General features: G+C 40.9%; 1 protein-coding gene across 3 annotated transcripts in view; it reads right to left on the bottom strand.

The window, feature by feature from the left end:
- Positions 1–25,052, bottom strand: part of raver2 (ribonucleoprotein, PTB-binding 2) — a 297,302-nt gene that overhangs the window by 109,325 nt on the left and 162,925 nt on the right. For all 3 annotated transcript variants that reach the window (XM_055861584.1, XM_055861585.1, XM_055861583.1), the window contains exons 5-6: positions 12,404–12,524; positions 11,582–11,667 (exon numbers count right to left, since the gene is read on the bottom strand). In XM_055861584.1, coding sequence (XP_055717559.1) covers positions 11,582–11,667; positions 12,404–12,524 — 207 coding nt within the window. The remainder of the gene's footprint in view (positions 1–11,581; positions 11,668–12,403; positions 12,525–25,052) is intronic.

Genomic DNA, 25,052 nt, shown 5'->3' with positions numbered 1-25,052 from the left:
ACTCTGTAACACTACACACATTTAGAACACTCTGTAACACTACACACATTTAGAACACTCTGTAACATTTAGAACATGCTGTAACACTACACACATTTAGAACACGCTGTAACACTACACACATTTAGAACACTCTGTAACATTTAGAACATGCTGTAACAGTACACACATTTAGAACACTCTGTAACATTTAGAACACTCTGTAACATTTAGAACATGCTGTAACAGTACACACATTTAGAACACGCTGTAACACTACACACATTTAGAACACTCTAACAGTACACACATTTAGAACACGCTGTAACACTACACACATTTAGAACACTCTAACAGTACACACATTTAGAACACTCTAACAGTACACACATTTAGAACATGCTGTAACAGTACACACATTTAGAACACGCTGTAACCCTACACACATTTAGAACATGCTGTAACAGTACACACATTTAGAACACTCTAACAGTACACACATTTAGAACACGCTGTAACACTACACACATTTAGAACACGCTGTAACAGTACACACATTTAGAACACTCTAACAGTACACACATTTAGAACACGCTGTAACAGTACACACATTTAGAACACGCTGTAACAGTACACACATTTAGAACATGCTGTAACCCTACACACATTTAGAACACTCTAACAGTACACACATTTAGAACACGCTGTAACAGTACACACATTTAGAACACGCTGTAACAGTACACACATTTAGAACATGCTGTAACCCTACACACATTTAGAAAACGCTGTAACAGTACACACATTTAGAACACGCTGTAACACTACACACATTTAGAACATGCTGTAACAGTACACACATTTAGAACATGCTGTAACAGTACACACATTTAGAACACTCTAACAGTACACACATTTAGAACATGCTGTAACAGTACACACATTTAGAACATGCTGTAACCCTACACACATTTAGAACACTCTAACAGTACACCCATTGAGAACACTCTGTAACATTTAGAACATGCTGTAACGGTACACACATTTAGAACATTCTGTAACATTTAGAACACTCTGTAACAGTACACACATTTAGAACACGCTGTAACAGTACACACATTTAGAACACGCTGTAAAAGTACACACTTTTAGAACACGCTGTAACAGTACACACATTTAGAACACGCTGTAATAGTACACACATTTAGAACACGCTGTAACAGTACACACATTTAGAACACTTTGTAACAGTACACCCATTGAGAACACTCTGTAATAGTACACACATTTAGAACACGCTGTAACATTTAGAACATGCTGTAATAGTACACACATTTAGAACACGCTGTAACAGCACACACATTTAGAACATTCTGTAACATTTAGAACATGCTGTAACAGTACACACATTTAGAACACGATGTAACAGTACAAACATTTAGAACACGCTGTAACACTACACACATTTAGAACACACTGTAACAGTACACACATTTAGAGCATGCTGTAACAGTACACACATTTAGAACACGATGTAACAGTACAAACATTTAGAACACGCTGTAACACTACACACATTTAGAACACACTGTAACAGTACACACATTTAGAGCATGCTGTAACAGTACACACATTTAGAACACGGTGTAATAGTACACACATTTAGAACACTCTGTAACATTTAGAACACGCTGTAACAGTACACACATTTAGAACATGCTGTAACAGTACACACATTTAGAGCATGCTGCAACAGTACACACATTTAGAACACGGTGTAATAGTACACACATTTAGAGCATGCTGTAACAGTACACACATTTAGAACACGGTGTAATAGTACACACATTTAGAACACGCAGTAACAGTACACACATTTAGAACACACTGTAACACTACACACATTTAGAACACGCTGTAACAGTACACACATTTAGAACACGCTGTAACAGTACAAACATTTAGAGCATGCTGCAACAGTACACACATTTAGAACACGGTGTAATAGTACACACATTTAGAGCATGCTGTAACAGTACACACATTTAGAACACACTGTAACACTACACACATTTAGAACACGCTGTAACAGTACACACATTTAGAACACGCTGTAACAGTACACACATTTGGAACACGCTGTAACAGTACACACATTTAGAACACGCTGTAACAGTACACACATTTAGAACACACTGTAACACTACACACATTTAGAACACGCTGTAACAGTACACACATTTAGAACACGCTGTAACAGTACACACATTTAGAACACTGTGTAATAGTACACACATTTAGAGCATGCTGCAACAGTACACACATTTAGAACACGGTGTAATAGTACACACATTTAGAACACGGTGTAATAGTACACACATTTAGAACACGCTTTAACAGTACACACATTTAGAACACACTGTAACAGTACACCCATTTAGAACACGCTGTAATAGTACACTCATTTAGAACACGCTGTAATAGTACACTCATTTAGAACACATTGTAACAGTACACTCATTTAGAACACGCTGTAACATTTAGAACACTTTGTAACAGTACACACATTTAGAACATGCTGTAACAGTACACACATTTAGAACACTCTAACAGTACACCCATTGAGAACACTCTAACAGTACACCCAATGAGAACACTCTGTAACAGTACACACATTTAGAACATTCTGTAACATTTAGAACATGCTGTAACATTTAGAACACGCTGTAACACTACACACATTTAGAACACTCTGTATTATTTAGAACATGCTGTAACAGTACACACATTTAGAACACGCTGTAACATTTAGAACATGCTGTAACACTACACACATTTAGAACACGCTGTAACACTACACACATTTAGAACATGCTGTAACAGTACACACATTTAGAACACTCTAACAGTACACACATTTAGAACATGCTGTAACCCTACACACATTTAGAACATTCTGTAACATTTAGAACATGCTGTAACATTTAGAACACGCTGTAACACTACACACATTTAGAACACTCTGTATTATTTAGAACACGCTGTAACATTTAGAACATGCTGTAACACTACACACATTTAGAACACGCTGTAACAGTACACACATTTAGAACATGCTGTAACATTACACACATTTAGAACACTCTGTAACATTTAGAACATGCTGTAACAGTACACACATTTAGAACACGCTGTAACAGTACACACATTTAGAAAACGCTGTAACAGTACACACATTTAGAAAACGCTGTAACATTACACACATTTAGAACACTCTGTAACATTTAGAACATGCTGTAACAGTACACACATTTAGAACACGCTGTAACATTTAGAACATGCTGTAACGGTACACACATTTAGAACATTCTGTAACATTTAGAACATTCTGTAACATTTAGAACATGCTGTAACGGTACACACATTTAGAACATGCTGTAACAGTACACACATTTAGAACACGCTGTAACAGTACACACATTTAGAACATTCTGTAACATTTAGAACATGCTGTAACAGTACACACATTTAGAACACGCTGTAAAAGTACACACTTTTAGAACACGCTGTAACAGTACACACATTTAGAACACGCTGTAATAGTACACACATTTAGAACACGCTGTAACAGTACACACATTTAGAACACTTTGTAACAGTACACACATTTAGAAAACGCTGTAACAGTACACACATTTAGAACACTCTGTAACAGTACACCAATTGAGAACACTCTGTAATAGTACACACATTTAGAACACGCTGTAACATTTAGAACATGCTGTAATAGTACACACATTTAGAACACGCTGTAACAGTACACACATTTAGAACATTCTGTAACATTTAGAACATGCTGTAACAGTACACACATTTAGAACACGCTGTAACACTACACACATTTAGAACATGCTGTAACAGTACACACATTTAGAACACTCTAACAGTACACACATTTAGAACATGCTGTAACCCTACACACATTTAGAACATGCTGTAACCCTACACACATTTAGAACACTCTAACAGTACACACATTTAGAACATGCTGTAACAGTACACACATTTAGAACATGCTGTAACCCTACACACATTTAGAACATGCTGTAACATTACACACATTTAGAACACTCTGTAACATTTAGAACATGCTGTAACAGTACACACATTTAGAACACGCTGTAACAGTACACACATTTAGAAAACGCTGTAACAGTACACACATTTAGAACACTCTAACAGTACACACATTTAGAACATGCTGTAACAGTACACACATTTAGAACATGCTGTAACCCTACACACATTTAGAACATGCTGTAACATTACACACATTTAGAACACTCTGTAACATTTAGAACATGCTGTAACAGTACACACATTTAGAACACGCTGTAACAGTACACACATTTAGAACACGCTGTAACAGTACACACATTTAGAAAACGCTGTAACAGTACACACATTTAGAACACTCTAACAGTACACCCATTGAGAACACTCTGTAACATTTAGAACATGCTGTAACGGTACACACATTTAGAACATTCTGTAACATTTAGAACATGCTGTAACGGTACACACATTTAGAACATGCTGTAACAGTACACACATTTAGAACACGCTGTAACAGTACACACATTTAGAACATTCTGTAACATTTAGAACATGCTGTAACGGTACACACATTTAGAACATGCTGTAACAGTACACACATTTAGAACACGCTGTAACAGTACACACATTTAGAACATTCTGTAACATTTAGAACATGCTGTAACGGTACACACATTTAGAACATGCTGTAACAGTACACACATTTAGAACACGCTGTAACAGTACACACATTTAGAACATTCTGTAACACTACACACATTTAGAACATTCTGTAACATTTAGAACATGCTGTAACAGTACACACATTTAGAACACGCTGTAAAAGTACACACTTTTAGAACACGCTGTAATAGTACACACATTTAGAACACGCTGTAACAGTACACACATTTAGAACACTTTGTAACAGTACACACATTTAGAAAACGCTGTAACAGTACACACATTTAGAACACTCTGTAACAGTACACCCATTGAGAACACTCTGTAATAGTACACACATTTAGAACACGCTGTAACATTTAGAACATGCTGTAATAGTACACACATTTAGAACACGCTGTAACAGTACACACATTTAGAACATTCTGTAACATTTAGAACATGCTGTAACAGTACACACATTTAGAACACGCTGTAACAGTACACACATTTAGAACACGATGTAACAGTACAAACATTTAGAACACGCTGTAACACTACACACATTTAGAACACGCTGTAACAGTACACACATTTAGAACACGCTGTAACAGTACACACATTTAGAACATTCTGTAACATTTAGAACATGCTGTAACAGTACACACATTTAGAACACGCTGTAACAGTACACACATTTAGAACACGATGTAACAGTACAAACATTTAGAACACGCTGTAACACTACACACATTTAGAACACGCTGTAACAGTACACACATTTAGAACACACTGTAACAGTACACACATTTAGAGCATGCTGTAACAGTACACACATTTAGAACACGGTGTAATAGTACACACATTTAGAACACTCTGTAACATTTAGAACACGCTGTAATAGTACACACATTTAGAACACGCTGTAACAGTACACACATTTAGAACACGCTGTAACATTTAGAACATGATGTAAAAGTACACACATTTAGAACACGTTGTAACAGTACACACATTTAGAACATGCTGTAACAGTACACACATTTAGAACATGCTGTAACAGTACACACATTTAGAACACGCTGTAACATTTAGAACATGATGTAAAAGTACACACATTTAGAACACGTTGTAACAGTACACACATTTAGAACACGCTGTAACAGTACACACATTTAGAACACTTTGTAACAGTACACACATTTAGAAAACGCTGTAACAGTACACACATTTAGAACACTCTGTAACAGTACACCCATTGAGAACACTGTAATAGTACACACATTTAGAACACGCTGTAACATTTAGAACACGCTGTAATAGTACACACATTTAGAACACGCTGTAACAGTACACACATTTAGAACATTCTGTAACATTTAGAACACGCTGTAATAGTACACACATTTAGAACACGCTGTAATAGTACACACATTTAGAACACGCTGTAATAGTACACACATTTAGAACACGCTGTAAAAGTACACACATTTAGAACACGCTGTAATAGTACACTCATTTAGAACACATTGTAACAGTACACACATTTAGAACATGCTGTAACAGTACTGACTTTTAGAACAAGCTGTAACAGTACACACATTTAGAACACGCTGTAATAGTACACACATTTAGAACACTTTGTAACAGTACACACATTTAGAAAACGCTGTAACATTACACACATTTAGAACACTCTGTAACAGTACACACATTTAGAACACGCTGTAACATTTAGAACATGCTGTAACAGTACACACATTTAGAACACGCTGTAACATTACACACATTTAGAACATTCTGTAACAGTACACCCATTTAGAACATGCTGTAACAGTACACACATTTAGAACACTCTCTAACATTTAGAACATGCTGTAACAGTACACACATTTAGAACACGCTGTAAGAGTACACACATTTAGAACATTCTGTAACAGTACACACATTTAGAACACGCTGTAACATTACACACATTTAAAACACGCTGTAACAGTACACACATTTAGAACATTCTGTAACAATTAGAACATGCTGTAACAGTACACACATTTAGAACACGCTGTAACAGTACACACATTTAGAACACGCTGTAACAGTAGACACATTTAGAACACGCTGTAACAGTACACACATGTAGAACATGCTGTAACAGTACTCACTTTTAGAACACGCTGTAACAGTACACACATTTAGAACACGCTGTAACAGTACACACATTTAGAACACGCTGTAACAGTACACACATTTAGAACACGCTGTAACAGTACACACATTTAGAACACGCTGTAACAGTACACACATTTAGAACACGCTGTAACAGTACACACATTTAGAAAACGCTGTAACAGTACACACATTTAGAACACGCTGTAACACTACACACATTTAGAACACGCTGTAACAGTACACACATTTAGAACACGCTGTAACAGTACACACATTTAGAACACGCTGTAACATTTAGAACATGCTGTAACAGTACACACATTTAGAACACGCTGTAACAGTACACACATTTAGAACACGCTGTAACAGTACACACATTTAGAACACGCTGTAACATTTAGAACATGCTGTAAAAGTACACACATTTAGAACACTCTGTAACACTTCACACATTTAGAAAACGCTGTAACATTACACACATTTAGAACACTCTGTAACAGTACACACATTTAGAACACGCTGTAACATTTAGAACAAGCTGTAACATTACACACATTTAGAACACTCTGTAACAGTACACACATTTAGAACACGCTGTAACATTTAGAACATGCTGTAACAGTACACACATTTAGAACACGCTGTAACAGTACACACATTTAGAACACTCTGTAACAGTACACACATTTAGAACACGCTGTAACATTTAGAACAAGCTGTAACATTACACACATTTAGAACACTCTGTAACAGTACACACATTTAGAACACGCTGTAACATTTAGAACATGCTGTAACAGTACACACATTTAGAAAACGCTGTAACAGTACACACATTTAGAACATTCTGTAACATTTAGAACATGCTGTAACAGTACACACATTTAGAACACGCTGTAAGAGTACACACATTTAGAACATTCTGTAACAGTACACACATTTAGAACACGCTGTAACAGTACACACATTTAGAACATTCTGTAACAATTAGAACATGCTGTAACAGTACACACATTTAGAACACGCTGTAACAGTACACACATTTAGAACACGCTGTAACACTACACACATTTAGAACACACTGTAACAGTACACACATTTAGAGCATGCTGTAACAGTACACACATTTAGAACACGGTGTAATAGTACACACATTTAGAACACTCTGTAACATTTAGAACACGCTGTAATAGTACACACATTTAGAACACGCTGTAACAGTACACACATTTAGAACACGCTGTAACATTTAGAACATGATGTAAAAGTACACACATTTAGAGCATGCTGTAACAGTACACACATTTAGAACACGTTGTAACAGTACACTAATTTAGAACACGCTGTAATAGTACACACATTTAGAACACGCTGTAATAGTACACACATTTAGAACACTCTGTAACATTTAGAACACGCTGTAATAGTACACACATTTAGAACACTCTGTAACATTTAGAACACTCTGTAATAGTACACACATTTAGAACACTCTGTAACATTTAGAACACTCTCTAACATTTAGAACACGTTGTAACAGTACACACATTTAGAACACTCTCTAACATTTAGAACACGCTGTAACAGTACACACATTTAGAACACGCTGTAATAGTACACACATTTAGAACACGCTGTAACAGTACACACATTTAGAACACTTTGTAACAGTACACACATTTAGAAAACGCTGTAACAGTACACACATTTAGAACACTCTGTAACAGTACACCCATTGAGAACACTCTGTAATAGTACACACATTTAGAACACGCTGTAACATTTAGAACACGCTGTAAAAGTACACACATTTAGAACACGCTGTAATAATACACTCATTTAGAACACATTGTAACAGTACACACATTTAGAACATGCTGTAACAGTACTGACTTTTAGAACACGCTGTAACAGTACACACATTTAGAACACACTGTAATAGTACACACATTTAGAACATGCTGTAACAGTACTGACTTTTAGAACACGCTGTAACAGTACAAACATTTAGAACACGCTGTAACAGTACTGACTTTTAGAACACACTGTAACAGTACTGACTTTTAGAACACACTGTAATAGTACACACATTTAGAACACGCTGTAACAGTACTGACTTTTAGAACACGCTGTAACAGTACTGACTTTTAGAACACACTGTAATAGTACACACATTTAGAACATGCTGTAACAGTACTGACTTTTAGAACACGCTGTAACAGTACACACATTTAGAACACACTGTAATAGTACACACATTTAGAACACGCTGTAACAGTACACACATTTAGAAAACGCTGTAACATTACACACATTTAGAACACTCTGTAACAGTACACACATTTAGAACACGCTGTAACATTTAGAACATGCTGTAACAGTACACACATTTAGAACACGCTGTAACATTACACACATTTAGAACATTCTGTAACAGTACACCCATTTAGAACATGCTGTAACAGTACACACATTTAGAACACTCTCTAACATTTAGAACATGCTGTAACAGTACACACATTTAGAACACTCTGTAACATTACACACATTTAGAACATTCTGTAACAGTACACACATTTAGAACATTCTGTAACAGTACACACATTTAGAACACTCTGTAACATTACACACATTTAGAACATTCTGTAACAGTACACACATTTAGAACATTCTGTAACAGTACACACATTTAGAACACTCTGTAACATTACACACATTTAGAACATTCTGTAACAGTACACACATTTAGAACATTCTGTAACAGTACACACATTTAGAACACTCTGTAACATTACACACATTTAGAACATTCTGTAACAGTACACACATTTAGAACACTCTGTAACAGTACACACATTTAGAACACTCTGTAACATTACACACATTTAGAACATTCTGTAACAGTACACACATTTAGAACATTCTGTAACAGTACACACATTTAGAACACGCTGTAACAGTACACACATTTAGAACACACTGTAACAGTACACACATTTAGAACACTCTGTAACAGTACACACATTTAGAACACGCTGTAACAGTACACTCATTTAGAACACTCTGTATTATTTAGAACATGCTGTAACAGTACACACATTTAGAACACGCTGTAACAGTACACACATTTAGAACACGCTGTAACACTACACACATTTAGAACACGCTGTAACAGTAGACACATTTAGAACACGCTGTAACAGTACACACATTTAGAACATTCTGTAACATTTAGAACATGCTGTAACACTACACACATTTAGAACACGCTGTAACAGTAGACACATTTAGAACACGCTGTAACAGTACACACATGTAGAACATGCTGTAACAGTACTCACTTTTAGAACACGCTGTAACAGTACACACATGTAGAACATGCTGTAACAGTACACCCATTTAGAACACGCTGTAACAGTACACACATTTAGAAAACGCTGTAACAGTACACACATTTAGAAAACGCTGTAACAGTACACCCATTTAGAACACGCTGTAACAGTACACACATTTAGAACACGCTGTAACAGTACACACATTTAGAAAACGCTGTAACAGTACACACATTTAGAACACGCTGTAACAGTAGACACATTTAGAACATGCTGTAACATTTAGAACATGCTGTAACATTACACACATTTAGAACACTCTCTAACATTTAGAACATGCTGTAACAGTACACACATTTAGAACACTCTCTAACATTTAGAACATGCTGTAACAGTACACACATTTAGAACACGCTGTAACATTACACACATTTAGAACATTCTGTAACAGTACACACATTTAGAACATTCTGTAACAGTACACACATTTAGAACATTCTGTAACAGTAGACACATTTAGAACATGCTGTAACATTTAGAACATGCTGTAACATTACACACATTTAGAACATTCTGTAACAGTACACACATTTAGAACATTCTGTAACAGTACACACATTTAGAACATGCTGTAACATTACACACATTTAGAACACTCTCTAACATTTAGAACATGCTGTAACAGTACACACATTTAGAACACGCTGTAACATTACACACATTTAGAACATTCTGTAACAGTACACACATTTAGAACACGCTGTAACAGTACACACATTTAGAACATTCTGTAACAGTACACACATTTAGAACACGCTGTAACAGTACACACATTTAGAACATTCTGTAACAGTACACACATTTAGAACATTCTGTAACAGTACACACATTTAGAACACGCTGTAACAGTACACACATTTAGAACATTCTGTAACAGTACACACATTTAGAACACGCTGTAACAGTACACACATTTAGAACACACTGTAACAGTACACACATTTAGAACACGCTGCAATAGTACACATTTAGAACGCGCTGTAACAGTACTGACTTTTAGAACACGCTGTAACAGTACACACATTGAGAACACTCTGTAATAGTACACACATTTAGAACACGCTGTAACAGTACACCCATTGAGAACACTCTGTAATAGTACACACATTGAGAACACTCTGTAATAGTACACACATTTAGAACATGCTGCAACACACGTCATCAAACAGATTCACACACACACACTCATATCTCCATTCCCTGTGAACCACTCCTGTACACACACACACATATGCACACACACTCCCACATACACACTCTCACACACTCCACAGTATTCTTACCTGCTGTACCTTCCCCAGTTGGAACAGGGCTGCTGTGAGGGGAGGTCTGAGGAATGGAGACAGGCTTGGGGGCCGCCCAAACTTCCCTGGAGACAGAGAGAGAGGAGGAAGCAGGTATGGTCAGTGTATTGTATAACAGAGGTATCAAACTTGACTGAGACACTCAATTGACAACGGAAAAGGCTCACTGTGGTGGCCTCACAGACCAACCAAGGTGCATGAATGAATGAACAAACGGAATGTGGGAAAAATAATCAGCCACTCTTTGAAGACAATGGAAGTTAGATAGTAAAGAGGTATTTTCGATCTATGTCTTGGCATTTCGACTTCCCATGGCTGTATGCAACAAAGCATAGCACACAGCAGCCAGATAATCATCTCAGGAATAGCTCCAGACATCCACAACCTACTCATAATACATGTATGCGTCAAAGCTAATGGTAGCTTCCTCCAGAATAGGTAGACAGTTTAACATTTAATCAGGGGCTAATTTTAGACTAATTGTGTGTGCTCCTCTTTTAAGAGCCAGCCCTCAGCCTTCACTCCTTCCTGCCTGTTCTCCTCTGTGTAGTCTGAGAACAAGTTCATTATAATAAATGATTAAGCATTCATCAAAAAGAAACGTGCTTAGAATTGATAAGACAGGATACGCTAATCGAAAGCCATTTCTATCTTTCTAGGGGCACAGAGAGGATGAGACGGATAAAAATGAAACAATCTAATCTGTACAACCCAATAAACTTTAGGAAGTAAGTTGTTTCTCTATTTAATTTACAATAGTCCTGTAAATAAGGGAGTCCAGTCTGTGTGTGTGTGTCTGACCTCCTCGTTTGCCAGTGTGGTAAGGCCTCATGAGGACTTGTAGGGCTGCTGGGTTGGTCATGCTGTTCAGCAGCTGGGCCAAGTTGGGCTCCGGCAGTAAGCCCTTCTTATTACTCAACATCTGCAACACACACACACACACACACACACACACACACACACACACACACACACACACACACACACACACACACACACACACACACACACACACACACACACACACACACACACACACACACACACACACACACACACACACACACACACACACACACACACACACACACAAAAGGGAAAGATTAGCACAGCTTGCTATATACAGTATATACATTCCCGTTCAAAAGTTTTAGAACAAATCAAATTTTATTAGTCACATGCACCGAATACAACAAGTGTAGACCTTTTCCTTCACTCTGCGGTCCAACTCATCCCAAACCATCTCAATTTGTTTGAGGTTTGGGGTTTGTGGAGGCCAGGTCATCTGATGCAGCACTCCATCACTCTCCTTCTTGGTCAAATAGCCCTTACACAGCCTGGAGGTTGCCGTGGTAGTTGCTGGTTAAGTGTGCCTTGAATTCTAAATAAATCACAGACAGTGTAACCAGCAAAGCACCCCCACACCATAATTGTCATGGATCCCTCTGGAGCTGTGTCATTACGCACACCTGGTCCCCATTTCAGTGATTATAATTGTATAAATGTGCCCTTTGGTTTCCATTGGGCTGTCGATTATCGTGTGAGTACCTGTGCTGTGTTGTTTTGCCTTTCATGTCGCTTGATTTGCGCAGGTGATTACGGGTCTCGTCCCGTGTGGTGTCATTGTGCACTTGTGTATTTATTCGAGGTACTCCTCGCTCTTTTGTTTGGGTTTCAACCCAGTTTTTTGTATATGTGTTTGTTTGGTCTTCGTCCCCGTGCCTTTACATGGCACGCTGTAATTTGGGTAAATAAAAATCCCTATTACTGTAACGGTACTCGTCCTCGTTTGATGACGAGTATGAAAGATCGGACCAATGTGCAGCGTGGTAAGTGTGCATTTTAATGAAATCCAACTGAACACTGAATGACAAAACAACAAAACAGAATGAACGAGACTGAAACAGTTCTGTATGGAAAAACACAGACACAGAAAACAACTACCCACAACCCATAGTGGGAAAACAGGCTACCTAAGTATGATTCTCAATCAGAGACAACGATCGACAGCTGCCTCTGATTGAGAACCATACTTTCATAGTTTTGATGTCTTCACTATTAATCTACAATGTAAAAATAAAATAAAAACCTTGAATGAGTAGGTGTTCTAAAACTTTTGACCGGTAGTGTATATACACTGAGTGTATAAACCATCAAGGACACCTGCTCTTTCCATAACATCCAGGTGAAAGCTATGATTCCTTATTGATGCCACTTGTTAAATGCACTTCAATCAGTGTATATGAAGGGGAAGAGACAGGTTAAAGAAGGATTTTTAAGCCCTGAGACAATTGAGACATGGAGTGTGTACGTGTGCCATTCATCCCTGTTAGTGAGCATTTCTCCTTTGCCAAGATAATCCATCCACCTGACAGGTGTGGCATATCAAGAAGCTGATTAAACAGCACGGTCATTACACAGGTGTCCCTTGTGCTGGGGACCATAAATGGCCACTCTAAAATGTGCAGTTTTGTCACAATAAACAAAGCCACAGATGTCTCAAGTTTTGAGGGAGTGTGCAACTGGCATATTGACTGCAGGAATGTCCACCAGAGCTGTTGCCTTTCTCTACCATAAGCCCCCTCCAACATAATTTTCGAGAATTTGGCAGTATGTCCAACCAGCCTCACAACCGCAGTGTGTAACCACGCCAGCCCAGGACCTTTACGCCCGGCTTCTTCACCTGCTCGATCGTCTGAGACCAGCCACCCAGACAGCTGATGAAACTGTGGGCTTGCTCATCCGAAGAATTTCTGCACAAACTGTCAGAAGGCGTCTTAGTAAGCTCACCTGCATGCTCGACGTCCTCACCAAGGTCTTGACCTAATTGCAGTTTGGTGTCGTAACCGACTTCAGTGGGCAAATTGTCACCTTCGATGAACACTGGCACGCTGGAGAAGTGTGCTCTTCATAGATGAATCCCGGTTTTAACAGTACCTTCCGTGTATGGCGTTGTGTGGGCGAGAGGTTTTGCTGATGTTAACATTGTGAACAGAGTGGCCCATGGTGGCGGTGGGCTTATGGTATGGGCAGGCATAAACTACGGACAACGAACACAATTTCATTTTATCGATTGCAATTTCAATGCACACAGATACCGTGACGAGATCCTGAGGTCCATTGTTGTGCCATTAATCTGCCGTCATCACCTCATATTTCAGCATGATAATGCACGGCCCCATGCTGCAAGGATCTGTACACAATTCCTGGAAGCTACATACTCCATGGCCTGCATACTCACCAGACATATCACCCATTGAGCATGTTAGGGATGCTCTGGATGGACGTGTATGACAGAGTGTTCCAGTTCCCTCCAATATCCAGAAAATGTGCATAGCCATTGAATAGGAGTGGATCAACATTCCACAGGCCACAATCAACAGCCTGATCAACTCTATGCGAAGGAGATGTGTCGCGCTGCATGAGGCAAATTGTGGTCACACCGATACTGACTGGTTTTCTGATTTTTAAGGCATTTGTGACCAACAGATGCATATCTGTATTCCCAGTATTGTGAAGACATAGATTAGGGCCTAATGAATTTATTTCAATTGACTGATTTTCTTATATGAAATGTAACTCAGTAAAATCTTTGAAATTGTTGCATGTTTCGTTTCTATTTTTGCTCAGTGTGTAAATCACCTGTAGGGTTGAGCTTCTCATCACAGAGCCACATACACAGGCTCACAGAATAGACATTCACAATAGCAATAAACAGATGATATTTCCCCTAGCCTTGAGCCATGTTCAGCTGAGTGAGTACAGTGTGTATTACTGCCTCTGATTGAGAGTGTGTGTGTGTTTAAGCCTGTCAGTGAGAGTGTGTATTATAGAGTCTATGTTAGTTGGGTATTGATCGAGGCACAGTGTGATCTGTCACTGATCGCATATTTCATATAGAGGAGTGGAATTTTCTCTCTTTCTATATATAAATTATATATTTCTCTCTCTCTCATTCTCACTCTATATTTCTCTCTCTCCCTCTCTCTTTCTCCTTCTCTCTCTATATTTATCTCTCTGTCTCCTTCTCTCTATATATTTATCTCTCTGGCTCCTTCTCTCTCTATATTTATCTCTCTGGCTCCTTCTCTCTCTATATTTATCTCTCTGTCTCCTCTCTCTATATTTATCTCTCTGTCTCCTCTCTCTATATTTATCTCTCTGTCTCCCTTTCTCTAAAAATGTATCCCTCTGTCTCCTCTCTCTATATTTATCTCTCTGTCTCCTTCTCTCTATATATTTATCTCTCTGGCTCCTTCTCTCTATATATTTATATCTCTGTCTCCTCTCTCTATATTTATCTCTCTGTCTCCTCTCTCTATATTTATCTCTATGTCTCCCTTTCTCTCTATATTTATCCCTCTGTCTCCTCTCTCTATATTTATCTCTGTCTCCTTAACTATTTATCTCTGTCTCCCTCTCTCTCTCTCCCTCTCTCTCCAACACTCTCTTTCTATATTTATCTCTCTGTCTCCCTCTCTCTCTCCCCCACTCTCTCTCTATATTTATATCTCTGTCTCCCTCTCTCTCCCTCTCTATGTATCCCTCTCTCTATATATTTATCTCTCTGTCTCCCTCTCTCCATCTCTATTTCTCTCTCTGTCTCCTCCTCTCTCTATATTTATCTCTCTGTCTCCTTCTCTCTCTATATTTATCTCTCTGTATCACTCTCTCTCCCCCACTCTCTACATGTATCTCTCTCTCCCTCTCTCCCCCACAATCCCTCTCTCCCTCTCTCTTTCCCTCTGGGGAACGTAACACTCCCCCACTCTCTCTCTATATTTATATCTCTGTCTCCCACTCTCTCCCCCACTCTCTCTCTATATTTATCTCTCTGTCTCCCTCTCTCTCTCTCTCCCACTCTCTATATTTATCTATATTTATCTCTCTGTCTCCCTCTCTCTCCCCCACTCTCTCTCTCTCTATATTTATCTCTCTGTCTCCACCTCTCTCTCCATCTCTCTCCCCCACTCTCTCTCTATATATTTATCTCTCTGTCTCCCTCTCTATTTCTCTCTCTCTGACTCCCTCTCTCTATATATATTTATGTCTATGTCTCCCTCTCTCTCTCCCTCTGGGGAACGTAACACTCCCCCACTCTCTCTCTATATTTATCTTTCTGTCTCCCTCTCTCTCTCCCACTCTCTCTCTATATTTATCTCTCTGTCTCCACCTCTCTCTCCATCTCTCTCCCCCACTCTCTCTCTATATATTTATCTCTCTGTCTCTCTCTCTCCCCCACTCTCTCTCTATATTTATCTCTCTGTCTCCCCCACTCTCTCTCTATATATATTTATCTCTCTGTCTCCCTCTCTATTTCTCTCTCTCTGACTCCCTCTCTCTCTATATATTTATGTCTATGTCTCCCTCTCTATTTCTCTCTATGTCTCCCTCTCTCTATATATTTATCTCTCTGTGTCTCCTTCTCTCTCTATATTTATCTCTCTGTCTCTCTCCTCCACTCTCTCTCTATATTTATCTCGCTGTCTCCCTCTCTCTCTCCCACTCTCTCTATATTTAACTCTGTCTCCCTCTCTCTTTCTCTCTCTCTGACTCCCTCTCTCTATATAATTATCTCTATGTCTCCCTCTCTATTTCTCTCTCTATGTCTCCCTCTCTCTCTATATTTATCTCTCTATGTCTCCTTCTCTCTATATTTATCTCTCCGTCTCTCTCCTCCACTCTCTCTCTATATTTATCTCGCTGTCTCACTCTCTCTCTATATTTATCTATCTGTCTCCCTCTCTCTCCCCCACTCTCTCTCTATATTTATCTCTCTGTCTCCCACTCTCTCTCTATTTATCTCTCTGTCTCCCTCTATCTCCCCCACTCTCTCTATATATGTATCTCTCTGTATCCATCTCTCTCTCTCTCCACCACTATCTCTCTATATTTATCACTCTGTCTCTCTGTCTCCCCCACTCTCTCTCTATATTTATCTCTCTGTCTCACTCTCTCTCTATATATATTTATCTCTCTGTCTCCCTCTCTCTATATATTTATCCCTCTCTCTCCCTCTCTATTTCTCTCTCTGTCTCCCTATTTCTCTCTATATTTATCTCTATGTCTCCCTCTCTATTTCTCTCTCTATGTCTCCCTCTCTATTTCTCTCTCTGTCTCCCTCTCTATTTCTCTCTCCATGTCTCCCTCTCTATTTCTCTCTCTGTCTCCCTCTCTATTTCTCTCTCTATGTCTCCCTCTCTATTTCTCTCTCTATGTCTCCCTCTCTATTTCTCTCTCTATGTCTCCCTCTCTATTTCTCTCTCTATGTCTCCTTCTCGCTCTCTATTTATCTCTCTCTGTCTCCTCTCTCTATATTTATCTCTCTGTCTCCCTCTCTCTATATATACAGACATGCTCAAATTTGTTGGTACCCTTACAGCTCATTGAAATAATGCTTCATTCCTCCTGAAAAGCAATTTTTATCATGTATACTTGCATGCATTTGGTATGTCATAGAATAAAGCAACGACGCTGTGATAAGAGATTAATTATTGCTTATTCTTCAAAGATATTCTAAAATGGCCTGGACACATTTGTTGGTACCCCATAGAAAATATAATAAATAATTGGATTATAGTGATATTTCAAACTAATTTGTTTCTTTAATTAGTATCACACATGTCTCCGATCTTGTAATCAGTCATTCTGCCTATTTAAATGGAGAAAAGTAGTCACTGTGCTGTTTGATATCATTTTGTGCACCACACTGAACATGGACCAGAGAAAGCAAAGGAGAGATTTGTCTGAGGAGATCAGAAAGTAAATAATAGACAAGCATTGTAAAGGTAAAGGCTACAAGACCATCTTCAAGCAGCTTGATGTTCCTGTGACAACAGCAAATATTATCAAGAAGTTTAAGGTCCAAGGAACTGGAGCCAACCTCCCTGGGCATGGCCGCAAGAGGAAAATCGACCCCAGATTGAACAGAAGGATCGTGTGAATGGTAAAGAACCAAGGATAACTGCCAAAGAGATACAAGCTGAACTCCAAGGTGAAGGTACGTCAGTTTCTGATTGCACCATCCATCACTTTTTGAGCGACAGTGAGCTCCATGGAAGAAGACCCAGGAGGACTCCACTTTTGAAAGAAAAACATAAAAAAGCCGGACTGGAATTTTCTAAAATGCACATTGTCAAGCCACAATCCTTCTGGGAGAATGTCCTTTGGACAGATGAGTCAAAACTGGAGCTTTTTGGCAAGTTACATCAGAAGAAAAATTAAGCTTTCAAAGAAAAAAACACCACACCTAGAGTGAAACATGGAGGTTTGGTTATGTTTTGGGGCTGCTCTGCTGTGCCAAATACATTTAACTTCTTATGGCTGGAGGCAGTATTGAGTAGCTTGGATGAATAAGGTGCCCAGAGGTGCCCAGAGTAAACTGCCTGCTACTCAGTCCCAGTTGCTAATATATGCATATATGCATTTGGATAGGAAACACTCTGAAGTTTCTAAAACTGTTTGAATGATGTCTGTGAGTATAACAGAACTCATATGGCAGGCAAAAACCTGAGAAAAAATCCAACCAGGAAGTGGGGAATCTGAGGTTGGTCATTTTTCAACTCATTCCCTATTGAAGATACAGTGGGATATTGGTCATGTTGCACATCCTAAGGCTTCCACTAGATGTCAACAGTCTTTAGAGCCTTGTCTGATGCTTCTACTGTGAAGGGGGGCCGAATGAGAGGGGATTGAGTAAGGTCTGCCATGAGCTGAACATGCGCTGACCATGCGCGTTCATGTGAGAGTTAGCTTGAGTTCCATCGCATTTCTGAAGACAAAGGAATTCTCCGGTTGGAACATTACTGAAGATTTATGTTAAAAACATCCTAAAGATTGATTCTATACTTCGTTTGACATGTTTCTAGGGACTGTAACAGAACTTTTTGACTTTTCGTCTGCTCCTAGTGAACGCCCTTCGTGAGTTTGGATTTGTTTACCAAATGCGCTAACAAAATGAGTTACTTTGACATAAATGATGGACATTATCGAACAAAACAAACATTTACTGTGGAACTGGGATTCCTGGGAGTGCATTCTGATGAAGATCATCAAAGGTAAGTGAATATTTATAATGTTATTTCTGACTTCTGTTGACTGCAGAATATGGCGGATATCTTTTTGGCTTGTTTGGGCTCTGAGCGCCGTACTCAGCTTATTGCATGGTTTGCTTTTTCCGTAAAGCTTTTTTGAAATCTGACACAGCGGTTGCATTAAGGAGAAGTTTCTAAAGTTCCATGTATAACACTTGTATTTTACTCAACATTTATAATGAGTATTTCTGTAAATTGATGTGGCTCTCTGCAAAATCACCGGATGTTTTTGGAACTACCGAACATGACGCGCCAATGTATACTGAGATTTTTTTGATATAAATATGAACTTTATCGGACAAAACATACATGTATTGTGTAGCTTGAAGTCCTATGAGTGTCATCTGATGAAGATCGTCAAAGGTTAGTGATTATATCTATCTATATTTCAGATTTTTGTGACTCCTCTCTTTGGCCAGAAAAATGGCTGTGTTTTTCTGTGACTTGGCTCTGACCTAACATAATCGTTTGTGGTGCTTTCGCCGAAAAGCCTATTTGAAATCGGACACTGTGGTGGGATTAACAACAAGTGTATCTTTAAGATGGTGTGAAATACTTGTATGTTTGAGGAATTTTAATTATGAGATTTCTGTTTGAATTTGGCGCCCTGCACTTTCACTGGCTGTTGTCATATCGATCCTGTTAGCGGGATCTCAGCCCTAATAAGTTTTAAACTCAGTTTTTCATAATTCCTGACATTTAATTTAAGTACAAATTCCCTGTCTTAGGCCAGTTAGGATCACCACTTTATTTTAAGAATGTGAAATGTCAGAATAATAGTAGAGAGAATGATTTATTTCAACTTTTATTGTTACTCGTAGAGAACACAGGGAACCCAAGAGCGGACTCAGATGCGGAAGCAGGGATGAATGAACCAAAATGTTTCTTGTACACAGAGAGATATGGAGTGCAGAACCAGGGTAGCTCAGATGAGTTGCAGAAAATCCCGAAGTTGTAGAGTGAGGTTGAAGTTGACTGAGTGAACAGGGTAAACAGGTCCTGAGGGGAATCCAATGTGGTGGTGATGAGTGAAGTCCAGAGCAAGGGTGTGGTAATGAGTGAAGTCCAGAGCAAGGGTGTGGTGATGAGTGAAGTCCAGAGCAAGGGTGTAGTGATGAGTGAAGTCCAGAGCAAGGGTGTGGTGATGAGTGAAGTCCAGAGCAAGGGTGTGGTGATGAGTGAAGTCCAGAGCAAGGGTGTGGTGATGAGTGAAGTCCAGAGCAAGGGTGTGGTGATGAGTGAAGTCCAGAGCAAGGGTGTGGTAATGAGTGAAGTCCAGAGCAAGGGTGTGGTGATTAGTGAAGTCCAGAGCAAGGTGGTTAGATGTGGAACAGGAGACAGGAGCCAGAGAAAGAGCGGTAACTGCAACGAGAGGACAAAACGGTGTAAGGCAGGGAAACAAGCACAGCAGGGCGATAGGATCTTGAGAACTGACAAAAGGCTAGGATAATGACTGACTGAGCAGAGTTTACGATCTGGCAGAGTGGAGGTGGCAGGAATGAGTATATGTAGAGGTCTTGATTATGGGACGATTTGCAGCTGGTAGGGATCTGCTCTGACTCCAGCACACCTGTCTCCAACCACACAATCACACCAAGAGAGCGAGAGAGAGAGTGTATACAGGGGGAGAACTGCAGGTTAGGACGACACCGGATGAACACCAGAGGGCGTAGTGGGAGCAGATGTGACAGTATCCCCCCTCTACGGACGCCACCTGGCACCCGACCCGGCTTGTCTGGGTGTGAGGTGTAAAAATCCTGTAAGAGGGAGGGATCCAGAATGTGACAACGGGGCACCCAGCTATGCCCCTCAGGCCTGTAATCCTTCCCAGTCCACCAGATACTGCCAACCGCGGCCCCGACGGCGCACTTCCTAAAGCCGCCGGACCATATAGGCAGGATGGTCGTCGATGAGACGAGGGGGTGGAGGAGCAGCATCAGGAGGGAACAAGGAACTGGAGCAGACTGGTTTGATCAATGATACATGGAAGGTGGGGTGAATTTTGAGCGAGTCTGGGAGTTTTAGATGAACAGCAGAGGGGTTTATGACATGATCAATCTCGAAGGGGCCAATGAATCGGGGAGCTAGTTTTTTCGAAACCACTTTCAGAGGCAAGTCCTTCGAAGAAAGCCATACCCTTTGGCCTGGAGTGTAGACTGGAGCTGCAGCACGATGACGGTTAGCCTTGGATTGGGGGCAGCCCGGGCTCTTCTCAAGGTGCGACGACAACGGCACATGTGGTCCTGGACTGAGGGCACCGCTACTTCAACCTCTTGGGCAGAGAATAAGGGAGGTTGGTAACCCAAAGCACACTCAAAGGGAGACATACCTGATGAGGCATTGATGAGGGTGTTGTGGGCATATTCCACCCAGGATAGCTTCCAGGAGGAAGGGTTAGCTGTCGTAACACAGCGTATGGCTGTTTCCAACTCCTGGTTAGCCCGCTCGGTCTGACCTTTGGTCTGGGGGTGATATCCAGACGAAAGGCTGACCTTAATACCCAGAGCTGTGCAGAATGCTCTCCATTCCTGGGTTGTGAACGGGGTCCTCTGTCAGAATCAATGTCACTGGGGATTCCATGCAGCCGAAAAACATGGAATACCAGCAGGTCTGCAGTCTCCCTGGAGGACGGAAGCTTGGAGAGGGGAATGAAGTCAGCCGCTTTAGAAAATCGGTCAATAATAATGAGGATGACTGAGTTACCATTTGATGGGGGAAGCCCAGTGACGAAGTCTAAAACTATGTGTGAACAAGGGCGACTAGGTATGGGAAGAGGACGAAGCAGACCAGATGTAGGTTTGGTGGAGGTTTTATTCCGGGCACATACTGAGCAGGCTGATATGAATTCCCGAGTGTCTCTTCCATGGTGGGCCACCAAAATTGCTGACGCAGGCAGGCGACTGTCCGGTTCATGCCAGGGTGACAGGTGAGGTGAGTAGAATGGGCCCATTGAAGAACATCAGAACAAACTGAATCTGGCACAAACAGAGCCTTACAAGGGCCGTTTCTAGGATCAGGCTGGACGAACACAAGACTCAATCTCCCAGGAGACAGCAGCAACGATGCAGGCTCGGAAATGTTGTTGTCTGCGGTGAACCGACGAGATAGGGCATCAGGCTTGGTATTCTTAGATCCGGGGTGATAAGTGAGTGTGAAGTTGAATCTTCCAAAAAACAATGCCCACCTGGCCTGCCGAGAGTTGAGACGTTTGGCGATCTGGATGTAGGCTAGATTTTTATGATCAATCCCCACAATGAAGGGAAGAACTGAACCCTCTAACCACTGACGCCACTCCTCAAGAGCCAGCTTAACAGCCAAGAGCTCCCGGTTGCCTACGGCAACATTTCTCTTTGCAGGTGAGAGCTTTCGGGACAAGAAGGCACAAGGATGGAGCTTCTGATCCGCGGAGAATGTTGAGACCGAACAGCACCTACCCCGGTGTCGGAAGCGTCCACCTTCCGACACCAGAATGTCAAGAAGGCCTGCCATGCCCGACAGCCAGGGAGTCCTGGATGTATTTCTCCATGGCTTCTTGCTCGGGGTGAGAGAGGTTATACAACCTGCTACTAGGGAGAGGAGCTCCAGGCTGTTGCTCGATAGCACAGTCATATGGCCGATGAGGTGGCCGAGATGGGGTGTGGTGCTTGTTGAATACAGGAGCTAGACCGTGATATCCTGGAGGAACAGAAGACACGTCTGGGGGTTCTGGAATGGACTGGGGTCCAGACAAGGCAGGAGGAAGGGCAGAATGTAGACAATTAGAATGGCAAATTAGAATGGCAAAATGCAAGTAATAACCCTTCCGGTAGACCAGTCAATCTGTGGGTTGTGTAGCTTTAACCATGGATGGCCCAGAACCAGAGGTGAGTGAGAACAGTCGATGATATGGAAACTGATCTTTTCCTGGTGATTACCAGAGAGACGCAGGATAACAGGAACAGTTCTCTCCAAAACACAGAAGAGTAGCTTTCCATTGAGAGTGTTGGCTTCCAGAGGTGAATCAAGCAAAACAGTGTCCAGGCCCAACTGCTTAACAACCCCTCGGTCCAGAAAACTCTTGTCGGCGCCTGAATCGATGAGAGCAGGCAGAGGAAAAGCCTGGCTCTGCCACACAAGGTTGGCCTCAAGCAGGGGTCTGGGAGATGATGGGCAGGCGGTTTGGCTCAACAGTATATCCCCTACTACTGCTGAGCCCACTCTTTTGCTGGACACAGGGTACAAGTGGAGACCAGGTGACCAACCTGGCCACAATACAGACAGCTCCTAGTACTGATACGCCGCTGCCTCTCCTCTGGAGATAGACGAGTCCGGCCAAGCTGCATGGGTTCAGGATTGGAACCTACCTGGTGATGTGATGCAGTCGGAAAAATTGAGCAAGGCACAGAAGCAGACGTTGTGGGACATGCAACCCTACCTTCCCTCTCCCTCCGACGCTCACGGAGACGGTTGTCAATGCGGATAATGGGAGAATTTAGTTTGTCAAGTCCATCAGGCTCTTCTCTGGATACCAACTCGCCTTTGAGGGTCTCAGTGAGTGCGTTCTGTAATGCTCCCTGAAGGGCCTCGTCATTCCAGCCGCTCTCTGCGGCGAGGGTGCGGAACTCACATGCCACCTCAGCCACACTCTGAGAAACTTGACGAAGGGACAGAAGTCGTTTAGCAGCATCCTTTCCACAGACCGGCTGGTCGAAGACCTTCCTCATCTCATCTGTGAATCCACTGTAGGAGAAGCAGATAGATGACTGTCTCTCCCAAACCGCAGTGGCCCAGGAGGGCGCTGCTCCCCGAAGGCAGCCAATCAAAAATAAATGTTTGCACGTTCACTAGCATAAGAGTAGGGCTGTTGCTCAAACACTAGTGAACATTGTACAAGGAAGATGTCTCCAACCACACAATCACACCAAGAGAGAGAGAGAGAGAGTGTATACAGGGGGAGAACTGCAGGTTAGGACAACACCGGATGAACACCAGGGGGCGTAGTGGGAGCAGATGTGACATTTATTTATTTCATCACGTTCCCAGTGGGTCAGAAGTTTACATATACTCAATTAGTATTTGGTAGCATGCCTTTAAATTGTTGAACTTGGGTCAAACGTTTCTGGTAGCCTTCCACAAGCTTCCCACAATAAGTTGGGTGAAATTTGGCCCATTCCTCCTGACAGAGCGGGTGTAACTGAGTCAGGTTCATAGGCCTCCTTGCTTTTTCAGTTCTGCCCACAACATTTCTATAGATTGAGGTCAGAGCTTTGTGATGGTGTTACGTTCCCCAGTTTCTGTGTTCTGTTTTGTATTTGAGTGTGTGTGTTTCAGGAGATGGCTTCCTGAAGTACTCCCCAACCAGCTGATTGGTCAACACC

Source organism: Salvelinus fontinalis, chromosome 14 (assembly GCF_029448725.1).
Source record: "Salvelinus fontinalis isolate EN_2023a chromosome 14, ASM2944872v1, whole genome shotgun sequence".
Classification (NCBI taxonomy): Eukaryota; Metazoa; Chordata; class Actinopteri; order Salmoniformes; family Salmonidae; genus Salvelinus; species Salvelinus fontinalis.
The sequence above is the reverse complement of the archived record's forward strand: the minus strand, read 5'-3'. Positions and strand labels throughout refer to the sequence as shown.